Here is a 25,009-nt window from a genome sequence, read left to right on the forward strand (position 1 = left end):
TGGTCTCAGAAAGAAAACTGGGGAGCCTGCAGTGGAGCGGCGGAGGGAGGTACAGCCTGGATCCCCGGCTGAGGGGGAGAGCTGGGCCTACCCAGCAGCCCCGTCCTCGTGCCCTTCCAGGCGGAGGCCCACCATCAAAAGACAGAAAACCCTGCAGAGAAGGAATGGCCTCTTCTGTTCCCACAGGGAACCCTCTAACAGCGGCTGAGAGAATGAACGGAGACCTGCTTTGGGATGTGAAATGGTGTGTGTGTTTGTGTATGTGTCACAGTGACAGACGGGAAACGTGGGAGAGAAGGAACATTAATGGCGGTTGCCTCTGGTAGTGGCTTTTCTCTTCTAAACTCTATGCTTCGTTACGTTCTCCACATTTTCTACATTAAACTATTACTTTCATAGAAAAAGTGAAACAGAGCTGCATTTGCAGTAATATAATTTATCAGAAGAAAATTCATGCGGAGCACTGTCCTAGGCCATACGGTCTTGCTGCAGGAGAGGGGCTGGCAGGCGGCATGGTAGCTCGTCAACCAGTGGCCCCCGAGTAGCCGTCAGAATACAAACACTTGCCATTAAGTCCTTAGAAAAATTATGCATTCATTCATTCATTCCTTCAAACAAATAAGCAAACACTTTGTGCCAGGTACTAAGCCAGTTAGCACAAACTTATAGCTTCAGGAACTGGAAGGGAAAAGAGGGCTTTTGTGCCAATATCAGACACATCATATCCATGAGATGCCTACGGTGGGAAAGACTAGGGGAAATAGTACGGGCTAAAGTTGATAAAAATTATTTACTACATTTATCCTATTATCAGAGAAGTATTTTGTGGCTGTTCAACAGTCATGCTTCCCGAGTATCTCTCCCAGGGAAATGAGGTCTGGACAGGATGCCTAAGGCACCAAAGGCTCTTCTGCAAGCCTGGAGGGGTGTCAGTAGATACTTCTGCCTTCCACATGCCTACCCGCCTCCTCATCCCATCCCTCAACCCTTGAAGGAGAAAAGAAAATACTGACCCGAGGTTCCAGTGATGGCACTGCTGTTGCTCTGGGGCCTCTCTAGGTCAATCAGCAGCTCATCGGAGTCATTCTCACTCACGGTGGCTCTCTCCTGCTCCTTCCCACTAAGGTCCAGGGCAACAGTGGACCCCCGAATAACCTCTTTCGAGACATAGCAGCACGCCAGACCCACCTCCTGCTCCAAGGCCGTGCGAGTTAAATAACTTGAATCAATTAACCGGAGGTCACAGTACTTCAAAGACCTGCACAAAAGTAGTGATGTTTTGGTGAGTCCATCGGGCTTTGCGTGCAGTGTAGGTGTATGCCTGAATAGCTGGATGCATCACAGCAGTTAAAATCATGGGTTTCAGTGCCACGTAATCCTTGAATTAAACCTCAGCTCTGTCACCTCCTAGCTATTATGACCTCACACTAGTCACTTCATTTTCTCTAAGTCATAAATAGAATTACAGTGCCTGGCTCATGGCTCATACAGTTATTGTAAGGAATGAATGGCATGACATATGTAAGGCATTTACGGACGGCAATGCCTGAAACAAAATAAGCATTCGATTAATGCTATTGTTGTTGCCTCCCAATCTCCAGGCCCTAGATCCTTGAGGGGGCTGAGAACAGCAGATTAAGGAACTTCATCTAAAAAAAAAAAAAGAAATCCTGGTTTCAGGCAGATGCTATTTCTCTCTGGCTGCCCTGCTATAATATAGACACGCTTCTCAGCTCTGGCTAGGCTCCATCCCGCAAATTGCTGGTGATTTCTGGAAAGTCAAAGAAGGAATCACAAAAGGCTATATTTCTTATGTATCTGGAAAAAAACCCCAATTCTTTTCCTGTTTGCCAAAGGAATGAGATGGTTACGCATCAGCTGAGTTTTAACTCTCAGCTCAGCAGGGTGACTAATGAAAAAGGAGAACTAATTATGCACACTGTACCTGGGAAAAGTTTCTCCAAGGGGGTCTCTGCCAGTTAGTATCACAATACAAGGCAGACCTTCTAAATCCTGGTAAGTCCGAGGGATCCACTCTTCTGGTTCATTTCCTCTCCAGGTCTGTGGAAAGGGACCCGCATAATAAAATTAAAATCTTATATAAGTCTCCACCTTTTGAAAGATTTCTAGGTCCATGTTTTATATACATTTGGGCTTCCAAATGACTTCCGGTCAGTGTATATGTGCATGTGTGTGTGTGTATTTTAGTTGCTATGAAAAAGCGCACACAAGCACTCTAGAAGCCTTTAGTTTTATCTCAGTAGGGTAAAACAGGAGATCTTGGTACAGATATCATGCATTAGCCACTCAGGCCAAAGAAACACACGGTGTGAAATATCCTACTAGTGATGCAAACTTTAAGGAAATCCTGGTTAAACAACCCGACTCAAGGCTCTTAAATATGTTCTTCATGTAATGGACAGACCCTTAGGACTAACTGAAAAAGACAGTTTCCGTTTGAATGACTAGTGAAAGAATCTCAACAAAACTCCAAGAAAACAGACATTTTCACCAAGAAAATAAAGTTAGTCAGACTTGATGGTTATTTTCCCCCTCTCTTCCTTCATCGACCTTCAAAATAACTAACAAGTAATAATAGGCTTAGGTCCCCAAACAAGGCTAAAAATATAACCAAATCTGCAGTTGGCTCATGATTTCACAAAGGATCTATTGAGCATCAACTTCTCAAACATATTAACACATCTATACATATACGCACACATTTATCTCTGATAAGCAGACATAAATCTTGAAAACCTGAATATATCGATGCAATGGAAAACTCTCGCTAACTTGAAAGATGTTCAAAAGTGGAAAGATCTTATAGATTTTTCTATTTTAGAGCAGGAAAAATAGACCGTCCCTCCGCCACAAAAAACCAAAAGTGAAATCTTACCATTTGCAATGACATCGATGGACCTATAGGATATTATGCTAAGTGAAATAAGTCAGACAAAGACAAATACCATATGATTTCACTTATATGTGGAATCTAAAGAACAAAATAAATGAACAAAATGAAAACAAGATTCACAGATACAGAGAACAAACTGGTGACTGCCAGATGGGAGGGGGCTAGGGGGTGGGTAAAAAAGGTGAAGAGATTAAGAAGTACAAATTGGTAGTTACAAAATAGTCACAGGGATGTAAAGTACAGCAGAGGGAATATAGTCAATAATATTGCAATAACCATGTACAGTGCCAAGTGGGTACTAGACTAATCAGGGGGATCGCTTCGTAAATTATATAAATGTTTAAGCACTATGCTGTACACCTGAAACTAATATAAAAGAATACTGAATGCCAACTCGAATTGAAAAATAAAAATTAAAAAAATAGGTCATCTCTGAAGTAGACAAGGTGGTTTCTTTTCTTTTTTTTTTTTATAACGTTTATAGCATCTAACTATGCTTTATATCAGCTTTCTAGCAAAAGGCATTATAAGACATGAACTGATATTTCTGATAATGCTTTAGGGAACAAGAACTAAGAAGTGAGGTGTTAAATAACGCCTGCATTTTTATTTAAAAAAAAACTGGTACTTCCTTTGCTAAACAGAACATGGGATAAAAAGAAATCTAATAGGCAAGAAATAATATAATAGGGTTTGATTAATAATTTGATGTCTACAAACATGAGTCTTTAGAAATAGATATATCCAAATTATTCAAATTGTATATAATTTATAAACTGGAAGAACCATAGCCCTGTTGCCCAATCTTTTATCACTTTTTCATACCAAGGGAAAATCAATGGATCTATATAACCGTTCACAACTTAGAAAATCGATCAGAAAGTTTTTAAATATTAGGCTCTATAAAATTCAGTTTTCCATACATTTTCATGTCAAAGGGAACCATAACATTACCTGATTTAAAGCAAATTATGGAAGTAGGGATCATTTTACTTAGAGTCTTCATGTTGGACTCACGATAACCCTGACACTGGTGTTCTCCCTGAATACATTTCATCTCCCAGAAACCATCCATAGTCTGTGATTCCACCAAGAAAAATGAGGTGGGTTTACAATGATGGGATAACACATTATGTTTTACTAAAAAGATTTATTTTCAAAAGATCATTGAACAAATCTCACTTTTACTCTTGACCAGAGCTAGCTAAACCATTATAAGATGCTTCTCTGTCACATAGCTACTTCTGATGAATGATGGCTACAGTTCTTAGACGATGCCCCCATGATGATGTCACTGCAGAGACATTCAAGACAACAGGAAAGACTGGGTGAGCACCAATTCAGGGAAAACATGGGGCTCAAGGCCAAGGAAATCTAATGGAAGCTTCATAGGCCTTCTGGAGGGGCTGATTTATTTAGGTTTAAATCTTGTATCCTTCAAAGTGCTTGTCATCACTTTTAGGTTAACCACAACACATAACAGGGTAATTAGAGGGAAGCACAAAAATAAGGCCACCTAATAGATGGAGAGGCACTGGATTCTATCCAAAACTAGAGATAAAAGGCACAGACATGTCATCCCAATAACAGTAGAGGTAGGTAACTCAGAAATAAACAGATGGGGCAGAGGCTACCTGGCAAGTGGCTGTCTTGCTTAGAATATGAACATTTCAATGGATTTCATATTTTCACTTCCACACAGAGTTTTAATAGGCGAGATTAATGTGATCCAGCGGTCTTGAAAATATGGAAATCTCTTTTGTGTGGTTAGCGCTTGACAGCTATTCATACAGATTGAGCTGTAACGGCTTTGAGAAGTAATTACTTGAGACCCCTCTGTGTATGCAGCTCTCAGAACAGCAGGACGATCACCCTCCAAAAGCCCTGCAGGTGATTCTGATGTGCTGGCCACTGGGTTCAGAGCCTCAGGTCTGGAGTGTGGTTTTTAAACTACAGCCCATAGGGGCAAACTATTAGGACCCCTCGATTTATACTGACTTAGTAACTGGCACTTTTAAAGAGTCTGAACAAATGACCTAAGACTATAAGTAGCTACATTTGATCAGTGTCAGTGGCAACCCAGAGAAGACACTGCAGCTGTATATCCTTTTAAACCATCTTCCTGCAACAGGTGTGGGAGACTTGACAGAGCAGCACTGATGACTTGCCTTTCAGATCATCATTAGTGTTATTCAAATAGTCTCAAGACTCACGTCTCAATGAATTACACCATTAAGAAGAATTTCAGGACTCTTATTTGTTAGTCATCCTAGCAATTCCGCTGTAATGTGGTCCACGACTATAATTTAAAATGGTGAGCATCATATTTATATGTGAAATATAAATGGTAGAGCTTCCACTAAACATAGGAATTTCTATTTTTAGATTTATTTGTTTTTGTTGCTTATCAAGCTAATCCATGATATTTTGTATTTCGGATTATTCAGCTTAGTTTGGCTAAAAGAATAAAAAGGTTTACATTTGCAAAATGCTTTATGAACACTAAATAATAATCCCAAAATTAGATCCCTTAGAGATCAAACAGTCCAACTCTCTCATTTTGCAGATGAGAAACTGCAGTCCAGGGTGAAAATGCACATCCCCCAAGACTATGTGATTCTTTTCATAAAATTTGTGCCAAACTAGATTTTTCTTAACATGATTTAGTTTTTAGTATTTAGTGTGTAGGGTATAGATACCATGTTGGTCTAACTCAGACATACAGCACCTAGCTCTGTGCTGTACTTATACGAATGCAAGTATTTTATTAAATGCTTTTTAATGGCTAGGACACACCGAATTGTAAAAGTATCAAGAAAAACCTGAGCAGGGCATAAAGTAGAGAGTTAGGTTAGTTGATTTATGAATTCTCCTCTTCTCCGCATGCCTAACAGGAGGAGTTTAGGAAAAACAGTCAGCTCCTGGCCATGCAGAGGGGCAGCGGGCTTGCTCATGCACTAAGTCCCTGTGCAGGATGCTTCGAAAGCCTCAGTCCAGCCCAAGCTGTGGGGCTGAGGGTCAAAGCAAGTTCAGAGAAACAACAAACTGTCGAAGAATCCACATGCAAGAGGGCAGGGGAGAGTTCTACATGAGTACTGAAGATAAACCAAAATACTTTACCGACTCTAGACATGAGCTGCCAGGCTGGATGGACAGAAAAGAATTAGTGAATTGACGGTGCTTAAAGATCCCACAGAGGTCTGAGAGAAAAACTTACCTTTTTTTTTTTTTTCTCAGAAAACAGATGACCATGGCTAGATGCATCTTGAACAAGATCAATAAACACGGGATCAAACTGGGACATCTAATTTTTGCACCTGCGGTTGGAGAGTGTGGAAGACCAACTGCATGCACATGCTAAAAAGGGAAGCTTGACAGACTCTTCGTAAACTGGTTCCAATTAGGAAAATGAACATGTTCCTTAGTTTAGCCTTAACGTTGTCATGAAGATCAGACTGATACATGTGCAAAACCCTATTAAACTCAGGCCTCTGAGCCGCCTATATGGAATTCCTAGAAAACAGAAATGGTATTTTGAAGGAGAAACGTCTGTCCACTGCTAACCTTTAATCGCGCCACAAAGTGAGTTGCAACGCTGACTTCGGAGGCAGGGGTCCCAAGGATGATCTCAAAGCGGTACTGCAGCCCCAGTTTGTCGCGCACCTCTTGTAGCCGCTCCTTGGCTAACATCGCCAGCTGCACAGAGGGCACCCTGATAACGAGCATGTGTCCCCTTCCACTTTTGGTTTTTCCTGGGGAGCTGATGAGGTCATCCATGATGCTGAGTGTTTCTGGTGTGCTGTGGTCTCGGAGGGATGCCATGGTGGTGAGAGCCATCAGAGCCTCTGAGTACTGCTGGATGAGGAGGTAGCAGCGGACGACCATGCTGTGCAGCCTGGGGTACCTTCAACAGAACACAGGGAGCTGGCAGGTGGGCTGCGGGAACAGCTGGGACAGTAAGGTCTGCGTGGGAAGAACACAGACCAAGCACTGTGGGAAGAGATTAGTGATCAGCGCTGGGCTTGAGCTCTGGAATGACCTTGGAGCCCATATCACTAGAGGGAAAAGTTGAGCTACAACACCTTTGAGTGAGAACCTGTTAGGACAGGCAAGCAAGTTAAAGAAGCTTAGGGATGGTTGGTCTAGTGACTCCAGCTTCTCTGATTGTGGTCTGTGGACCAGCAGCATCATCCAACAGCCGCACCTTTGTCAAAGATGCCAAATCTCTCACCACAGATGTACCGAATCAGTCAGAATCCTCATGGGCTGGATGCATCCCAAACAAGATCAGTAAACATGGGATCAATTTGGGACATCTCATTTTTGCGCCTGCAGTTGGAAAACGTGGAAGACCAGATCCCCAGGTGATCTGTATGCACAGTAAGCTTTGAGAAGCACGGGTCTAGTCAGGTTAATTATCATAATGAATCACCCCTGGATTCTAACTTATTGCTGGTGGCATTGGGTTAGAATGGTGGTGTTGGTGGTGTTGTCTGCTTATTTTTCTGTTACTTAAGATTACAGTAAAGGAAACTGAGATTTTAATATCATATCTGTAGAGTATCAGACATAAAAAGTAATTATTATTACTAATTTGAAATTAACCCCACAGCAGTAACTCTATCTTTCCATAAAATGTGCCTTGGTACCGCAGAAAACTTGGAGCTGACTGGAGAAATAGCACCCTCTAGTGGTGTGGCCTCCTATCACCAGAGTCCAGCTCAGTAAAGAGAGCCTGGCAAGGAGCTGGGATGTCCTGGCTTCATTCAAACGCCTGTTTGTACGTCACTACCCCCGCCCCCTGCCTGGACCACCAGGTAAGAGGATCACTTTGTTCAAATTGTTAATTTCCACAATTACAGGACAGGCAAAAAATAAATCTCTCATTTATGTGTTATTCCTCAGAAAGGCAGGCCTGTTGATAAAATGAGTATAAACGGGCAAAGAGGATCCCCTTGCAGGCATGAAGAGGTGCTGGTCAAGAAAGTACATGCTCGCAAAACAAGGATGAGTCTTGGAGCTTTTTTTCTGGTTGCCAGCTGGTAGCACATATGCAGCCACCTAGCAGTTTGGTAGGCCAATTAGGAATTTCACCTTTGCTCCACTTTATAATTCTATTTAAAGTAAAACAAGTGGTTCACTGGCCTTGCACAGAAAAGCCCTGGGTCAAATACCAACTAGGGTCGTCAAATGAATGGTGTGCTTTTGAAATACTGTAGAGTTGGAAAGGATCAGAGACGCCCTGGGTTCTGACCACTCCACCTTCTCAGAGAAGGAGAATGAGTTAAGAGGCTGAGAGAAATTCACTTACTTGCCCAAGATCATCCAACTGGTCAGAGACAGAGCTGGGTCTAGATTTCATTCAGGTCTCTGACAAACTCTTCTTATATTGCAAGGATTTAGTAGATTGGGGGAAGCGAAGGAATCTTTCAGTTTAATTAGTCCTGGGCCACTCCCTTCAAACATTCAAAAAATATATATATCATAGCTATCATTAGCCTAGGGTGACTGAGTTGGAGGAAATAAGCACAGATGATCCATGTTTAAAGCTTAACGTTTTTGCTAGGCCATGTAGAAAAGCCAAAGTTACAACAAATGGTAACTTCGATAAATAAGCATTTAGATTTTACACTCTGAAAGTGAATAGTCTTCCCAATCTGTTGTTTGCATTAAACTGTAATTGTAGTTTTGTATTACCAAAATTGTAATAGAAGTTGATGGGATCATCTGTTAAAATACCAGTTGTGAAGCTGAGTGATGTTACTGGAAGATACATTCTAAACTGGCAAATAGAATGGGTGGGTAGGAAATGCTTAAAGGGGAGACTCATGGGCTGGTTTTTGTAATCTTGGATCACGGGTGCTGTGAAAGGATTGATGTCACAGTGTTAGTTAAATCTTCTCATATCCATTAGCTGGAAAATATAAAATTCTACTCCAAGCCTGCTCCTTTTCCTGATGTACTATTATAACTTGCCAGATAGGATGCATTCACCTGTTCTCATTTTTATTTCTTTTTTTCTTAGTAAAATTAAAGGTTGTTACATGATGGCTTGTGATTAATTGGAACCAGTTTTAAGAACTAGAACTACTAAGACTTAGAATGTACCTCATCAAATAGAGCCCACATATCCACATCACTGGATGATGATCAGACAATATTGAGGCAGGGACCTCTATTAAGTTAGGCAAATTTTAATGCTTCTGCTTACTCTTAGAGTCCATGATTTCAACATCAGAGAGTTAAAAATAGGAAAACCCTTTCCTCTTCCAGAGTTTGACCTGGAACTGGGGGATAAAAAGAAGGCAGAGGAGAGAGGAGAGTCATGATTCTTAACTGCTAAGACCAAGGACTGGAGAAAGGGCACTAGGAACTGAACTCACTTAAATGATTTGATTGTTCCTTAATTTTCACCAGTCTACGCCCCAAATCTGTCATAGTAAAGCTTAGTTTTTACCAGGCCATCTAAGGGTACTTGTTTGTGGACAGAGGGGCAAAAAGGGGAAAATATAAAAATAGGGGTGAACGGGAGGGGAGGCCAGACTTCAGAAAAATGGTCTTTAAAAGGCAAATCCCTGCCTGTGTAATCTCCAGGTGGTAGCAATGAAGCATACTTGGGAGATGATTCAGGACATGGAAGGTGGTTCTAAGTCCTACTTTTAGTCACTAGTTTCCTTTGTTGGTGTTAGATGATCATAGAAAACCCGTATGAGTAAAAGGTCATCTTAGGAAAGGCTATTTTTATTCTGCCTTCACATTTCAACTGCACAGCCCAGGCTCCAGCAAACTCCCGTGACACTGACACAAAAGACTTTTGGCTATTTTAGATATGCAAGTACAGCTAAAGAAAAGGTCGAAGGTTTTTATTTACCTCTCCAAGAGTGTGTTCACCATTTTTTCAAAAGTTTCATCACATCTCAGAAGTGGGCTTGTGATCCCCCACTGTAGAGACTTACTGTACTCATTCAAGCCGAAGTACAGCTTCTCCTCGCAGCTCATGTCCTCCTGATTCAAAATACAGAGCACAACCCAGTAAGGACAGGGTACATTGTGTCTTGTTTTCTAGGGGTGAAACCCCACTGTAATAGGTTATTTCCTGAAGGTTAAAACAATTGTGAATAAACATGTGGGACTACAGCAAACTAAAAAGCTTCTGCACAGCAAAGGAAACCGTTAACAAAGTGAAAAGGCAACCTATGGAATGGGAAAAAATATTTGCAAACACTATTATCTGGTAAGAAATTAATATCTAAAATATTTAAAGAACTCACGCAACTCAATAGCAAAAATCCCAAATAATCCAATTAAAAATGGGCAGAGGAACTGAAATTTTTCTAAAGAAGATATATAGATGGCCAACAGGTACATGAAAAGATGTTCAACATCACTAATCAGGGAAATGCAAATCAAAACCACAATGAGCTATCACTTCATACTTGTTATAATGTCTATTATCAAAAAGACAAGAGATAAGTGTTGGCATGGGTGTGGAGAAAAGGGAACTCTTGTGCATTTTTGGTGGGAATGTAAATGCAGCCACTATGGAAACTAGTACGGACATACCTCAAGATATTAAAAATGTAACTACTATATGATCCAGCAATTCCACTTCTGGATATATATTCAAAAGAAAAGAAAACAGGATATTGAAGAGTTATCTGAATTTCCATCTTCACTACAGCATTATTCACAATAGCCGAGATATGGAAATAAACCTAAGTGTCCATCAATGGATGAATGGATAAAGATGTGAGATACATACTACATACACACACACACACACATACATATGTATGTATGTACGTATGTATGTGTTTCATTATATAACCTGATGCCAACTCTATAATCATCTCTGAGGCATAACTTTCTTTTCAGTTCAAATAAACTTAACATGTTATAAGTGGAATGTTGACATGCTTTCTTAAGGCAGATAACTATAGAGATGGTTTGTTTTCTCTTTCTTTTGTTCAGACATTTTCAGAGGAATAGCATTGTTTAGACTGCTACGGTCACAAGGTCAGATTTTTCCCCTCTCGAAGCTGCTCTCTCTATTCTGATACATATACTATCTACAAGACTCTGGAGATCGACAAACTAAAAAATTCCTCTATCATAGAAAACTTTTCTGACATAATTTAATGATGATCATTCATAAAAGCTTATCCTTTTACAAACAAAATTTATTTTAAAAGTGAAATATATATATTTTTCCATCTTCTTAAACACAATGCACAGTATTTAATCTATCCCCCTCTTGATGACTCAGTCATTACTATGAAAAAAAACAAATAAGTATTTTGGGATGTGACATAAAGATTCTCTCAGAGGATCCTGAGATGTCTGACAACATGCTTGTCCTTAAACCAAGTAGCCCCACTATATTCAATAAGCTTTTTGAGTTCATGTATCTGGTGGTTTTTTAAAATATAGTTTTCTTTCCTCTTTTGTATATTACTTTTTCAGTCATTTCTTCTTCCTGTCATGTTGTCTGTGCATTTTAGTTTCACTTTTATTTATTTGTTATATGTTGATATTGTTCTTTAAACACTTCCCAACTCATTTCACAAAGGTAATACAGAAACTTAAAATGTATACAATAAATATAAATTAGGTGATCAGAGGAAGAAAAAGCAAGGGCAAGAGAAATAAGATTGAGCCAGGAATAAAGTTAGTTCTCTCAAAAATGGATACAGAAGTTTCCGTATGTTTTGTTGGAAGTGAGCTACAAATTGGTTTCTGAGCTTTTTAGTAACTCATCCAAAGGGATGACCAATTGAGTGATCTATAAGGTCCATAAGATAAAAATAAAGCACTATTTAATTGGTAGCTTTTAATTCTTTGAGATCCCCAAACTAGGAATCCTGCTCGTTGGAACAGGGTCTTATTTGAAAGTAAATATGCTTTATTTATGTTCTTATAAATACAAACCAGAATATGTTCTTATAAATCCTGGAGACTTAGAGCTTATGGAGTGACATCTATTGTTTGTTTGCTTGTTTCCCTCTGAGTTTTTCTCTGTGTTTTGCACAGTTGTGTCAAATAAGTAATTTAGGATGAAAAAGGTCATCCATTGAGTGTCCCTTCTTATTAGGAATGGACACAGAGTTAGTGTAAAAGCTTTATTTCATATGAACTTGATCTTCACATTCCTTCTCATCCTCAGTCTTGTTTCTTTGGGAAAATATAAAATCCTACTCCAAGCCTGCTCCAGCAGGGGTTTTAAGGACCAGAGCTACTAAAACTAAGAACTGGAAATGAATAGTTTCACCAATTGTTATGTTTATATTAAATTGTAACTACAGTTTGTAAGCATTACAAAAGCTGCCACAGAAGTTAAAAGGACCATACTTTAAAGTGAGTCATAAAACTCTGCATGATATGCTAAGAAAACATACAATCATATGAGGCAAAGTAAGTCAGATGGAAAAAGTCGAGAACCATATTATTTCACTCACATATGGTACATAAAACTGAAAGTAACAAAAGAACAAACAAGACAAGCAAACAAACAAAAAACTGAGACACAGGCAACAGTATGGTGGTTACCAGAGGGAAAGTGCGTGGTGGGTAGAAGACAGTAAAGGGGATCAAATATATGGTGATGGAAGGAGACTTGACTTTGGGCGGTGAATACACAATGCAAAATACAGATGGTGTATTATGAAATTGTACACTTGAAACCTATATAATTTCATTAACCAATGCCACCTCAATAAACTTAATAAAATTTAAAAAATGTAAAAATAAAGAAACGTACACTCCCAAGTGTCACAAATCATAAATCATATGATTCATTGAATCCTTATGTCTTTGGGGAAAATGTTTCTTAAAAAATCTCCCACCTCGCAAAGTGCTGTCCACGCAGTGACCCCATGCTGCAGCTTTCTCTGTCCTTTCACTGCTGTCTCTGCTTTTCCTCCAACCAAACCCTCTGCTGTATGGACACTGTTCCCTGGAAGATCACTAAAGACTTCCGAGGCCAATCCAGCGGCCTTTATGTGTCAGTCCTTGACCTCTGCCCTCTTCGTAGTTTTCTTCATTATTTTCTTCTATGATTTTATCTATACAAGCTGCTTCAGTGATCACCGTTTTTGAAAAAATATTCCCTATCCTCATTGTAAAGCCCAATCCAAACTCCAACTTTGTATTTGCCATTTGCACTCACTTCAGTCTCACCTCATTTAAAATCCATCTTGTCTGCCCTCCACGATCAGTTTTCCTCCTGACATCTTTCCAACTGACGGCATCACCTCAAAGATATTTCTGACTCTTGCCTCTTCCCCCAAAAACAAATCCTAGAAAAGTTACCAATTCTTCCATCCTTTTTTATTATCAGGATTACTATTCTGATTCAAGTATTCGTTAATTTGAACCCGAATTATCAGAAAAGCCAAATGACTCTGATCTCTCCATTTCTAATCATGCTGACTTAGCCTCTATCGTTAATGAACTGCCTTAAGATGCAGCCTCTGAGTATTTCCTAAAACTGAACATATTTATACCCTATGACCCAGCAATTTCACTCCCAGGTATATACTCAATAGAAATGCATACAAGTGTCTACTAAAAGGCATGTACTAGCATGTTTATAGCAGCATTATTTGAAATAAATAAATAGGATAAATAAATGAGTTGTGGTGGAGCCGTCCAGTGTAATCTATATATACACTGGATGAATATTTCTTCATCTATTTCTTCATCTCGGTGCTGGTCCCCCGGGTGCGTTCAGTTTGCAAAAATTCACTGAGCTGTACATTTACATTGTTAATATAAAAAGTAATTATGTATATTCTGACATTTCTAGTAATATTATGCCTTTGATAAAAAATTGCTAATGCCCGTGTAATAAGTGTAAACTTTGCCAGCCTGGCACTCAAAGTCTCCATATATCTATTTCCAGGTTTCTTTTCATTCCAGACAGTATTCTCTGAAAAATGCTCATGCTTCCTCCTCCTTGTGGCTCTGCTGCCAAGGAGCGGCTGCTCCACCATGTGTGCTCCATCCTTCCTCTGCTCCAAGGCCCGTCATCAGTGTCCTCTCCTCCATGTGGCCTTTCCTGGTGCTTTCAAATGCATAGGACTTCTTCCTCCTTTCAACCCCCAGAGCATTTTGGTGTTTTGAAATTGTCTTACTCTGTTTCTGTTTTATAAGGTTTTTTTTTTGACAAATAAAGATTGTACATATTTAAGGTATACAACTTGATGTTTCTTTTTTAAATTGAGATATAATTGACATATTATATTAGTTTCAGGTATACAACATAATGATTCAATATTTATGTACTGTGAAATGATCACCACAATAAGTCTAGCTAACATCCATCACCACACAGAGATACAGTATTTTTCTTTGTCTGATATAAGACATTTACATTTCTGGCATCTTTTACTTAAACATGTATATTTAAAAATATCCAGTATGTTCAATATTTTAAAAGAATGATCCATTGCTTAATGGTTAATCTTTATTTATTTATTTTTTTATGAAACTCATTTCTTTTCTTTGAGAGTATATTTAGCATACAGTTTATAGGTGATAGAAAATATTTTTCAGGTATTAGGTATTGGAGCCAAAAAGTATAAAGCACTGGATATGTACAATGTTGCGATGACAATTCTCAACACATTAAATGCTATTATTGAGTAACGTCACAATACCATTATCCTCTGTTTCAACTAGAAATCTATGAGAAATGATTAAAAGGAAAAATCCAGTTTCTGGGGAACCATGAGAGTAATTAACAGTGCTACCGATCAGTAAGACTAAGATATGACAGAGAAGCCATCTAAGAAGAAAATAAAATTTCCAGGTCTCAGATTGAAATTAATCAGTTAAAGGCACAAAGATAATGTAGGATAATGATGATAATGTCAGATAACAACACATTTTGAGGGAGCAAACTATATAGAATGGATAATTTTGTATCTGCATGATAACCTAAACAACCACCTAATCAAATTTACATAGGACACTATTGTCTAGTTTTTAGTCTTATGATAATTGTAATTATCTGGAACTTTTAGAAGATAAAGCGTTATGTCAGATTTTTGAATTCTTGTGCTCTACTTTGCCATATTTTATTACAAGATTCTCCCTGGAGAACTAAGAACATGACTGTGTACCAGAGACTCACCATACTGTCCAGGTGTATCCAGTGAACCTCATTGCTGGAGCTGATTCGGGACTGCTGGGTCTGTAGCGTATACGGGAAGGAGCTAACCTGGAGCACCAGGAGGTTGAAAGCTTCCAGAACTTCTCTGCAATTAATGACTCTATCAGCCAATCCATGACTAGGTTCACCATGTGACAAAGAGCTCGAAATGACACTGTAAAGATATTGAAGTCATATTAAAGCCTCTTGATTTAATTGATTAGACTCAGAAGCAGACATAAAAATGGATGCAATGTTTGAGCTCTTAGCTTTCCAGTTCTTTTTAAGTGGGAGCAGGAATAGAAGCAAACATTTGATTTGGAAAAGCCCAAATTACAAAATTTCGTACACCTTTCAGACAGATTTCAGGAATTTTTTTTTTCCTTTTTTCAGTTTGCACCTGATAGATATGTCAAAGTATAAATTCAATTATCTAAGCCAAGGATATCTAAATCCTCAGTTGAGATGGATCATTTTAATTTGAAAGCTCACCTGAGTGAAGGGGCTTCTCCATCAAAACACAATGTTTACCACCTGTGCATTGATATATAACCCCCGCCTCCCAGACAGGCCTCAAAACTGCAGGGATCCCCGCTGTGTTAACAGCACCCTCCTTCCTTTCTTGAGGCTGCTAGACTGTGGGGAGGGCTCCTCCTACCCACCTTCCCATGACCAACATTGTCATGTCTCTGAATCATTTTCAGGTGTGTTCAATTTGGATGTAGCACGTTGCCATGCAGCCTTCAAACAAAATTAAATACAGAGAGATGCAACACATAATCCCCAGAGCTATTACCTCAAACTTTCAAAGACTAGGTGTACAAGGTCAGTGAGCTATTTCTGCACATAGGACACAAACAGTAACTGAACAGGATGTAGGCAAAATTTCTTTCCTCTTTCCTTCTTCCTTCCCTCCCTCCTTTTCTTCCATTCTTTTCTTTCTCCCTCTCTCCCACCTTCCCTCTTCTCTCTTTCTCTCTCTCTCTTTCCATCTTTCCTTTCTTTTCTCTTGCTCTTACCTATGCTCTCTCTACTAAATCTAACAAGTTATGAAAGACTTGACTCTAGATTTGAGACTGTGGAGTACCAAACACATTCTGGCTTCTGAATAAGCACTTTTGCAATTCTGACCTTTCTACCACAGACCAAAACACTTCCAGATTCCTAACCTCAAGAAGTCCTGAAGAAAAAAAAAAATCTATAAATGCTTGATAACATGTAGTATCTGAGGACTATTCCTGCCCGCCTTGGAAAACAATTTGCCTTATTAACCCGTAGTAGCAAAGACACCTCCACCAGATCACTCCTATAATTTGAGATGGGAGCAAAACTGGCTCCACTGTGCCACACTTTCCCTTCTTTCCTTAATAAGACCACTAAGAGATATCCTCTTGTTTAAACTGGTAAATTGTGAAGGTTTCAGATCTGCTCTCAGATCATTAAAATGGCATCTCTAATGTGGTTACAGGTAAGAGGAAGAGAAAGGCAAAGAAAAAGAGAAAAAGCAGGAGAGGAAGGAAAAGAAAAGAAGGAAAAAAGAAAAATGGAAGAGAACTGGGGAGGACGGACGGTGGTAGAACGGAAAGCACACGGCCATCTGGGAGCTCATTAGCCTCCACCTCCTTGTTGCTTCCTTTGCTCTGAAGCAGCTAAGTTCCATAGGGCTCTCAAGACAGTATTTTTAACAGGAATTTGTAAATTCACTCACAGTTGTTAAAATCAACATTAAAGTGGTAAGAAAAGGTGAAAGAGCAAGGAAAGGGAAAGATAATAAGTCATCAATAAGAAGATGCCAAATGCTAGGGTTCCTGGGTTTTCAAATCATCACCTTTTAAATAATTTATTACATAACCACTGCTACTGTAGAAGAAATATTGTATTTGCTCACTCTGAAGCAATCACCTCGTTAGTTCCACATGGCAGTTGTCATGAACTAGCACAAACAGTGTGTACGGGTTCTGTTTCACTCTTCTCATGAAAACTTCAAACTTGGTTTGAATCTCATTGTCTAGACGAACAACATATTTCTCTGCTCTCTGATAAGCTGTTCCATTTTCCTCCAGACCCAAGTCTACAAGGACACCTACCAAAAAGAAAAAAGAGTTTATATTTTTACATACATATATAAATGACATAAAATAAGTTCAGTTCATCACACAACTGATAAACTGGGTACTAATCATATAGAGAAGTTTACAGAGCAGATATTTTAGATATTTTTGTTTTTTACATGTTCCCTACCACAATTTGAGGAGGAAATATAAGATTGCTTTTTCTTTAGAACACCCCACCCCACCTCCCACAAATGACAACAAGGAATGATCGGGTACCTTAAGTGGCAGCAGTTGAGTGTATGAGTCTTCTAATTAAATTCTATTTATATATGAGGTGCTGCTACTAACAGCTATTACGAACCACTCAGAAAAGTGAAAATCTGGGCTACAGGTCTTGGCCAAGTTAATACAATCATGTAAGCATTCCATATCCCAAATTTACAATAAAACATAGATAAGAAAAAGGAAAATAAAATGTGATGTCCAAAGAGAAAACAACTATATTATGATCTTTTTTAGTTAGTATTTTATTCATTTTTAAACAGTGACATTCTGAACAATATCCATAGTATGGGAAGTCCTCAATGAATGCTGAATTATGTACCAAATTAATAAAATGAACTAAATTATATAAGATTAATATAGTCTCACAATGTTAGAAATTGTGAAACTTTAGTACTACATTATTAATTCTGTCTATAATAAAAGTACTGCTAAATATAAAACATAGTTCTAAGCATATGAAACTGCTGTTGGGATAATTAATTAAAACATCAAATCCTCCTTTAAAATGAAGAGACAAAATGATAATTATGTAAGGTATGTGTTAAATATATCACAAAATATATGTGTATCAAATCATCACATTGTACACCTTAAACTTATACAATGTTACTTGTCAATTATATTTCAATAAAGCTGGGAGAAAAAACAAAGAAAATAAGAGCACAGAACCAATCTTCAGCCTCCCAAGGCACTTAGCTTCACAGGGGTAGGGGTAAGCCCTCCAAGATGAAAGTCTTGTGAAGCCCACGGCCCTACCAACAGAAGAAACCAAAAGATTGATTTGGGGATTAGATATGGTCTTTGAGGACCAGCCTGGATTTCAAGGGCTGACGGATATCTATTTAGAAGCCAGTACCAGTCACACCTACCAGCCCCAACTGTGTGAAAAAAAAAAAAGAAAATAAATTAAAAAAATAAAACATTATTTAAAAATAATGCATAAATAAAACAGACTTGAATGAATTATGGTGACTTAGTTTTATTTATCTAGCTTTAATGTAAAACTGGCTCAATTAACAACCATGTGCAATTAACATCTAGATGCTATAATACAAATAGTTCTAAATGGTATTTTTAAAAAAGGAAAATGTTTTACCATACAAAAAATTCATTATATAAGCAAGGTGAACAGTAGCTAATTTTGCTTTCATATATTTTTCATTAGGAGACTTTTCTCAGATTGTTTTCATTTTCCACTGAAATATGGTCAGTATTTCCAAAAACAATCAATCATACATTTAATTTGGCATGTATTCTAATTTTTTTTGAAATTGGGTTTCTTATAAAACTCATTCGACATTCAATATTAATTTATTGAGCATCTACTATGCATCAGGTACCATTTCAGGTATTGGGTAAGGCCTGGGAATACAGAGGAGAGCATGACAAAGACTTTAAATCTCACGGAGTTTATGATGGAAGAGATGGGTAATTCTGACAGGTGTCACAACGGGAGGCAATGTACTATGGGGTAGAGGAGGTGAGTAGAGGCATAGAGAGAGGACCTACTTAATCTCTGGGGATTTCTGTGTCTTTATCTGTAAAATGGGGAGAGTAGAACCAGTTGAAAATTAATCTGTATTTCCTAAGTTTATCCTTAGGAAATAAGCAGTGTGAGTTAAGGGCATCCTAATATGTAAAGACCATAAGTAATTCATAAACAGGAAAATTATCTTGTGGAAAATTAAGAATTGCCTACATTTCAAAATAAGTGAAATCAAGACCTTTGATAGGTCAGTTTCATTCATGATCTAACGGAAAGACAAAAGGTCGTTCTCTTAGATATAACATGGTATATTAGTCTATAACTATAAAGCCAGCTGGCTCTGTAGTGCTCAATTTGGGGTGGGAACAGGCACATCAGAAGTAATTGAATGTTTTATTTCTATCTGGGCATTTTTAGTAGATGATCTTAACTTTTAAAATTTGTTTTAGACTTGCTATTATTTTTAAGTTTTGTTTCTTTCTTGGTTATTAAAGTGATAGATACCTATTTTGGAAAAACTGGAAAGTACAGAGATATATTTAAAAAGAAAAAAAATTATCTGTAATTCTTTAACTGAAAATAAGCCACTGCAAACACTTTTGTGTATTCTTTCTTGTGTTTTTTTCTATGCATATTGTGCTAACTAGCTCATATTCTGTAATTGTATAACCTGATTTTTTTCACTTACAACTGTAAAGAAACAATCTTTTATTAGTAATAATATGTCTATGTAGAAAACAAAATTATCCATAGATAAATAAAATAAAAATTTAGTTAAGTTGATGAATTCAAAATTTATAAAAATTAGTTGCATTTCAAAAACTTAGTTGCATTTCTACACACCAGCAGCAGTTAGAAATGTATTTTTAAAGATGTTTATTATAAAATAAAAACATATTAAATATATAGGAATAAATCTTATAAGAGAACACAACTGAATGCAATGTGTGATCTCGGATTGGATGCTGGAACAGAAAAATGACATTAAGGGAAAGACTGGTGAGGTCTTTAGTTGATAGTATTGTTCCAGGAGTGACTTCCTGTTTTGGTAATTTACTATGGTTATATAAATTGTTAACCTTAAGAGAAGCTGATGAAGAGTGTACATAAACTCTACTATTTTCAAATATCTTTATCGAGATGTAGTTCACATATAATTCACCCATTTATAATGTACAATTTGATAGCTTTTAGCATATTCACAGAGTTGTACAACAATCATACAATTTTAGAACATTTTCATGACTTATAAATGAAACCCCATATCCTTTAACCAACACCCCTCAATTACCCTCTTAGTCCCCAACCCTAGGCAATCACCAATCTACTTTCTTTCTCCATAGATTTGCTTATTCTGAAAATTTAATATAAATGAAACCATAACAATATGCAATTTTGTGACTAGCTTCTTTCACTTGGAGTAATATTTTCAAGTTTCAGCCAGGTTGTAGCATGCATCAATATTTCATTTCTTTTTATTGCTGTATAATATTCCACTGTATGGCTATACCACATTTTGTTTATCAGTTGATGGACATTTGGATTGTTTCCACATTTTGGCTATTATGAATAATGCTGCTATAAAATTTGTGTACAGTTCTTTTTTGTGTGTATGTTTACATTTCTCTCATTTTATATCTAGGAGTGGAATTGATGGATTATATGGTAACTATGTTTATCCATTTGAGAAACTACAAGATTATTTTCTAAAGTGGCTATGCCATTTACATTCCTATCAGCAATATATAAGATTCTAATTTCTTCACATATTCAACAACACTTGTTATTGTCTGTCTTTTTGATTGTAGCCATCCTAGTGGGTATGAAGGAGTATCTCATTGTGATTTTGATTTTTGTTTCTCCAACTGGCTACTGATGTTGAGCATCTTTTTATGCGTTCATTGGCCATCTCCATGTCTTCTTTGGATAAATGCCTACTCAGAGCCTTCACCCCTATCTAAATTAGGCTACTTGTCTTTTTATGATTGAGTTAAAATATATATTCAAATATTATAGATACAAATCCCTTATCAGATACATGATTTGCAAATAATTACTCCTATTTTGTGAGTTTTCTTTTCATTTTCACTTTTCAGTGTCCTTTGAAGCATAAATGTTTTTGATTTTGATGGTGTCTAGTTTTTGTTTGTTTGTGCTTTTAAAATTATATCTAAGAAATCATTGCTTAATCCAAAATCAGGAAGATTTACACCATCATTTTCTTCTATGAATTTTATAGTTTTATTTCTCACATTTAGGTTTTTAATCCTTTTTTAGGTTACTTTTTCTTTGTGAGGTAGGGGTTCAACGTCACTCTTTTATCATGTGGACATCCAGTTGTCCTAGCATCATTTGTGGAAAAGATTCTTCTTTCCTCCTTTGAATGGTCTTGGCACCGTGGTTGCAATTCAGTTGATTGCACGGTTTATTTCTAAACTCTCTCAATTCTGTTCCATTGAACTGTATGTCTGTTCTTACACTGGCACCACACTACCTTGATTACTGCAGCTTTGTATTAAGTTTTAAAATGGAGAAGTGAGAGTCTTCTGTGTTCTTCTTTATAAATACTGTATAGTGGTGACAACAGGGAAAGGGGGTGGGGGAAGGCAGCGAAGGATAAAGGGGTTCAAATATACAGTGATAAAAACAGATTTGACTTTGGGTGATGAACACACAATGCAATGTACAGATGATGTATTCCAGAATTGTACACTTGAAAGCTATATAATTTTATTAACCAATGTCACCCCATTTTATTTTGTTAATTTATGCAAAGAAGCCAGTTGGGCTTTTGATAAGGAATGCACTGAATCTGCAGATCAATTTGGGGAATATTGCCATCTTAAAAATATTAATAAGTCTTCTAATTCATGATCATAGGATGTCTCTCCATTTATTTATGTCTTCTTTAATTTCTTTCAACAATAGTTTTTAGTTTTTAGAGAATGAGTTTTACATTTCTTTTGTCAAATATGTTCCTAAGTATTTTATTCTTGTTTATGCTATTATAAATGGAATTCTTTTCTTTTCTTTTTTTTTTTTGGTTAGGCGAGGCAACCCTTGGTTGACCACACAGATTGCAAGGACCTTGTCAGTTTACGATCCCTTATTTTTTATTTTATTTATTTATTTTTTATGCCTACAGTACCTGGTCTTTCTAGGTGGTCTCCCATCCAAGTACTAACCAGGCCCTACCCTGCTTAGCTTCTGAGATCTGAGGAATTATTTTCTTAATTTCATTTTTGGATCTCTTGTACCATTTTTTGTGATTTTTATGTAGATTTAAAATTATTTTAAAATATATATATATTTTAAAAAAACATGACCATATCAAATATTTGCAACAGAAACAAATATGCTGCTAGTGGGAGTATAAATATAACCACTTGAGAAAAAAATTTAGCATTATTTAGTAAAGTTGAAAATATATATAACCTATACCTCAACAATTCCACTCCCAGAGAAACTCTTGTATACGTGTACCTGCACTGTTTAATGTAGTGAAAAACTAGAAACAACTCAAATGTTCATCAGTAGTAAAAATGATTTTTAAAAATGTGTGGCATATTCATATAATAGAATACTAAAAAAAAACAAACAGTAAAATGAATGAATTATAGCTACCCACAACAACAGGATCAGTCTCAGGGACGTACTGTTGAATGTAAAAAGCAAATTAAAAATGGATATATAGAGTGTGATTCTGCTTACAAAAAGGTTTAAAGACACCAAAATTAACTCAAAATGAATTAAGGATCTGAACAGAAGATCGGAAACAATAAATTGCATAGAAGAAAACACAGAAACGAAAATCATGGACTTTGGACTTAGAGGGGATTTTTTATGAATTTGACATCAAAGGCAAGGGAAGTAAAAGCACAAATAAATGAATGGGACTACATCAAACTAAAAAGCTTCTGCACAGCAAAAGAAACTGTCAACAAGGCAGAGACAACTATGCAAATGGGAGAAGATATTTATAAGAAATACTTCCGATAAGGGTTTAATATCCAAAATACACAAAGAAGTCATACAACTCAATAATAACCAAAAAAAAACCCAACAACAACAACAAACAATCTAATTAAAAAATTGGCAGAGGACTTGAACAGACACTTCTCCCTAGAGGACATACGAATGGCCAAAAATATTTGAAAAGATGCTCAACATTGCTAGCTATTCAGGAAATGCAAATCAAAACCACAATGAGATACCATCTCACACTTGTTAGAATAGCTATAATCAACAGGACAAGTAATAACAAATGCTGGAGAGGATGCGGAGAAAAAGGAACCCTCATACACTGCTGGTGGGACTGCAAATTGGTGCAGCCACTATGGAAAACAGTATGGAGGTTCCTCAAAAAACTACAAATTGATCTACCATATGATCCAGCAATCCCTCTACTGAGTATTTACCCCCAAGACTTGGAAACATATATCCGAAAAGATATATGCACTCCAATGTTCGTAGCAGCATTATTTAGGTGGCCAGGCATGGAAGCAACAGAAGTGTCCTACAACAGATGATTGGATAAAGAAGATGTGGTATATATACAAAACAGAATATCACTCAGCCATAAGAAGAGATGAAATACTGCCATTTGCTACGACATGGATGGACCTCGAGATAATCATGCTAAGCAAAAAAAGTTGAAAACCATATGATATCACCTATATGTGGGATATAAATCTAAAAGCAACAAACATGACAAACAGAGACTCATGGACATGGACAGTAGATTAGTGGTTACCAGAGGGTGGATAGTGGGGGAGAGGGGAGGGAGGTGTGGCAAAATATATGGTGACAGAAAAAAATCTAACTATGGGCAGTGAACACATAATGCGGTATATACATGACTTAGTGTTGAATTGTACAGTTGAAACTTATTGGATTTTGGTAACGTTACCATAATAAAAAAAGAAAGTTTAAAGTATATGAAATTAAATAATACATTGTTTAGGAGCTATGCATTATGCCAAAACTATAAGTAAAATGAAGGAATAATAAACACGAATTCAGGATAATGGTTACCTTTGAAAGAAGAGGGACAGTAGCATTAGGGAGGGGAATAGGAGCCTCCAGTGTTCCTGATTTTGGTAGGCACGTGAGTGTTCACTATGCTATGATTTTACAAACTTTTTATAAATTTTATAAATTTTATCTATTCAGTAAATTTTCTTAAAAGAGGGCAATGTAAATGTCTATCCATGTTTTAGAAACTATTTGAGGATATTAATTACTAAATTGTTTGATGAATACCAATGAACGGCAACTATTTCCTCTTTACTTTCTATTTTGAATCTGACAGAAAAGTTGAAAGACTAGTGCAATAAATACTTGATAGCCTTCAATCTGTTTTACTGATTGTTAACATTTTGTCACATTTGCTTTTTTTCTTTATTACTTTTTATTTAGTTGTTGTTATTATTGCTAAATAATTTAGAAGTAACAGTATAATATTCCCTAAATACTTCATTGTCTTTCATAAGAGCAAAAGCATTCTCCTACATACCTACAATATCATTATTATATCCAAGGAATTGAACTTACATCGATATAGTGTTCTCTAATACACGACCCACATCTGAATTTCACTAATTGTCCCAAAGCTGTGTTTTTTGTTTTTTTATTTTTCGGTCTAGGAGCTAATCAAGAATTAAGCACTACACTTGGTTGCCCTGTTTCTTTACTCTCCATTATTAAAACAGCACTCCCACCCCCACAGCCCTCCCCCGCCCACATGCCTTTTTTGTTCTCTTTGGTCTTTTCACTGATATTTTTTAAAATGCAGGCTAATTGTTTTGTAGAATGCTAACTGTTTTTGCAGAATTCAGATTTTGTAGAACCTGAATTTTTCTGGAACTGTCCTTGTGATTACTCAGGTTAAACATTTTTTGCAATTATACCTTATACATGACATTGTGTACTTCTCCTAGCTCATAATGTCAACCTGTCCCATAACTGCAGATGACAAAGTTTGATTAATTACGGTTGTGTATATTGCCAGATCTTTCCACTGTAAAAAATCTTTTCCTTTTTATAATTTTAAATATGTGGGATGACACTTTATGACTGTGTGAATATTTGTTCCCAAATGACATTCTACCCAATGGGGT

The 25,009-nt window shown here is 37.0% G+C and overlaps 2 protein-coding genes across 7 annotated transcripts in view; one reads left to right on the top strand and one right to left on the bottom strand.

The window, feature by feature from the left end:
• Positions 1-6,480, top strand: part of ESCO1 (establishment of sister chromatid cohesion N-acetyltransferase 1) — an 80,992-nt gene extending 74,512 nt beyond the window's left edge. The window contains exon 13 of the mRNA XM_039844915.1: positions 6,152-6,480. Within this exon, the coding sequence (XP_039700849.1) occupies positions 6,152-6,162 (11 nt within the window). The 3' untranslated portion in view covers positions 6,163-6,480. The remainder of the gene's footprint in view (positions 1-6,151) is intronic.
• GREB1L (GREB1 like retinoic acid receptor coactivator) overlaps positions 1-25,009 on the bottom strand; it is a 224,638-nt gene that overhangs the window by 17,743 nt on the left and 181,886 nt on the right. For all 6 annotated transcript variants that reach the window (XM_039844894.1, XM_039844875.1, XM_039844890.1 and 3 more), the window contains 6 exons: positions 16,968-17,148; positions 15,048-15,240; positions 9,786-9,919; positions 6,479-6,818; positions 1,946-2,061; positions 1,014-1,258 (listed from right to left, as the gene is read on the bottom strand). In XM_039844894.1, coding sequence (XP_039700828.1) covers positions 1,014-1,258; positions 1,946-2,061; positions 6,479-6,818; positions 9,786-9,919; positions 15,048-15,240; positions 16,968-17,148 — 1,209 coding nt within the window. The remainder of the gene's footprint in view (positions 1-1,013; positions 1,259-1,945; positions 2,062-6,478; positions 6,819-9,785; positions 9,920-15,047; positions 15,241-16,967; positions 17,149-25,009) is intronic.

This window comes from Pteropus medius, unplaced genomic scaffold, assembly GCF_902729225.1.
Source record: "Pteropus medius unplaced genomic scaffold, Ma_sr-lr_union100, whole genome shotgun sequence".
Classification (NCBI taxonomy): domain Eukaryota; kingdom Metazoa; phylum Chordata; class Mammalia; order Chiroptera; family Pteropodidae; genus Pteropus; species Pteropus medius.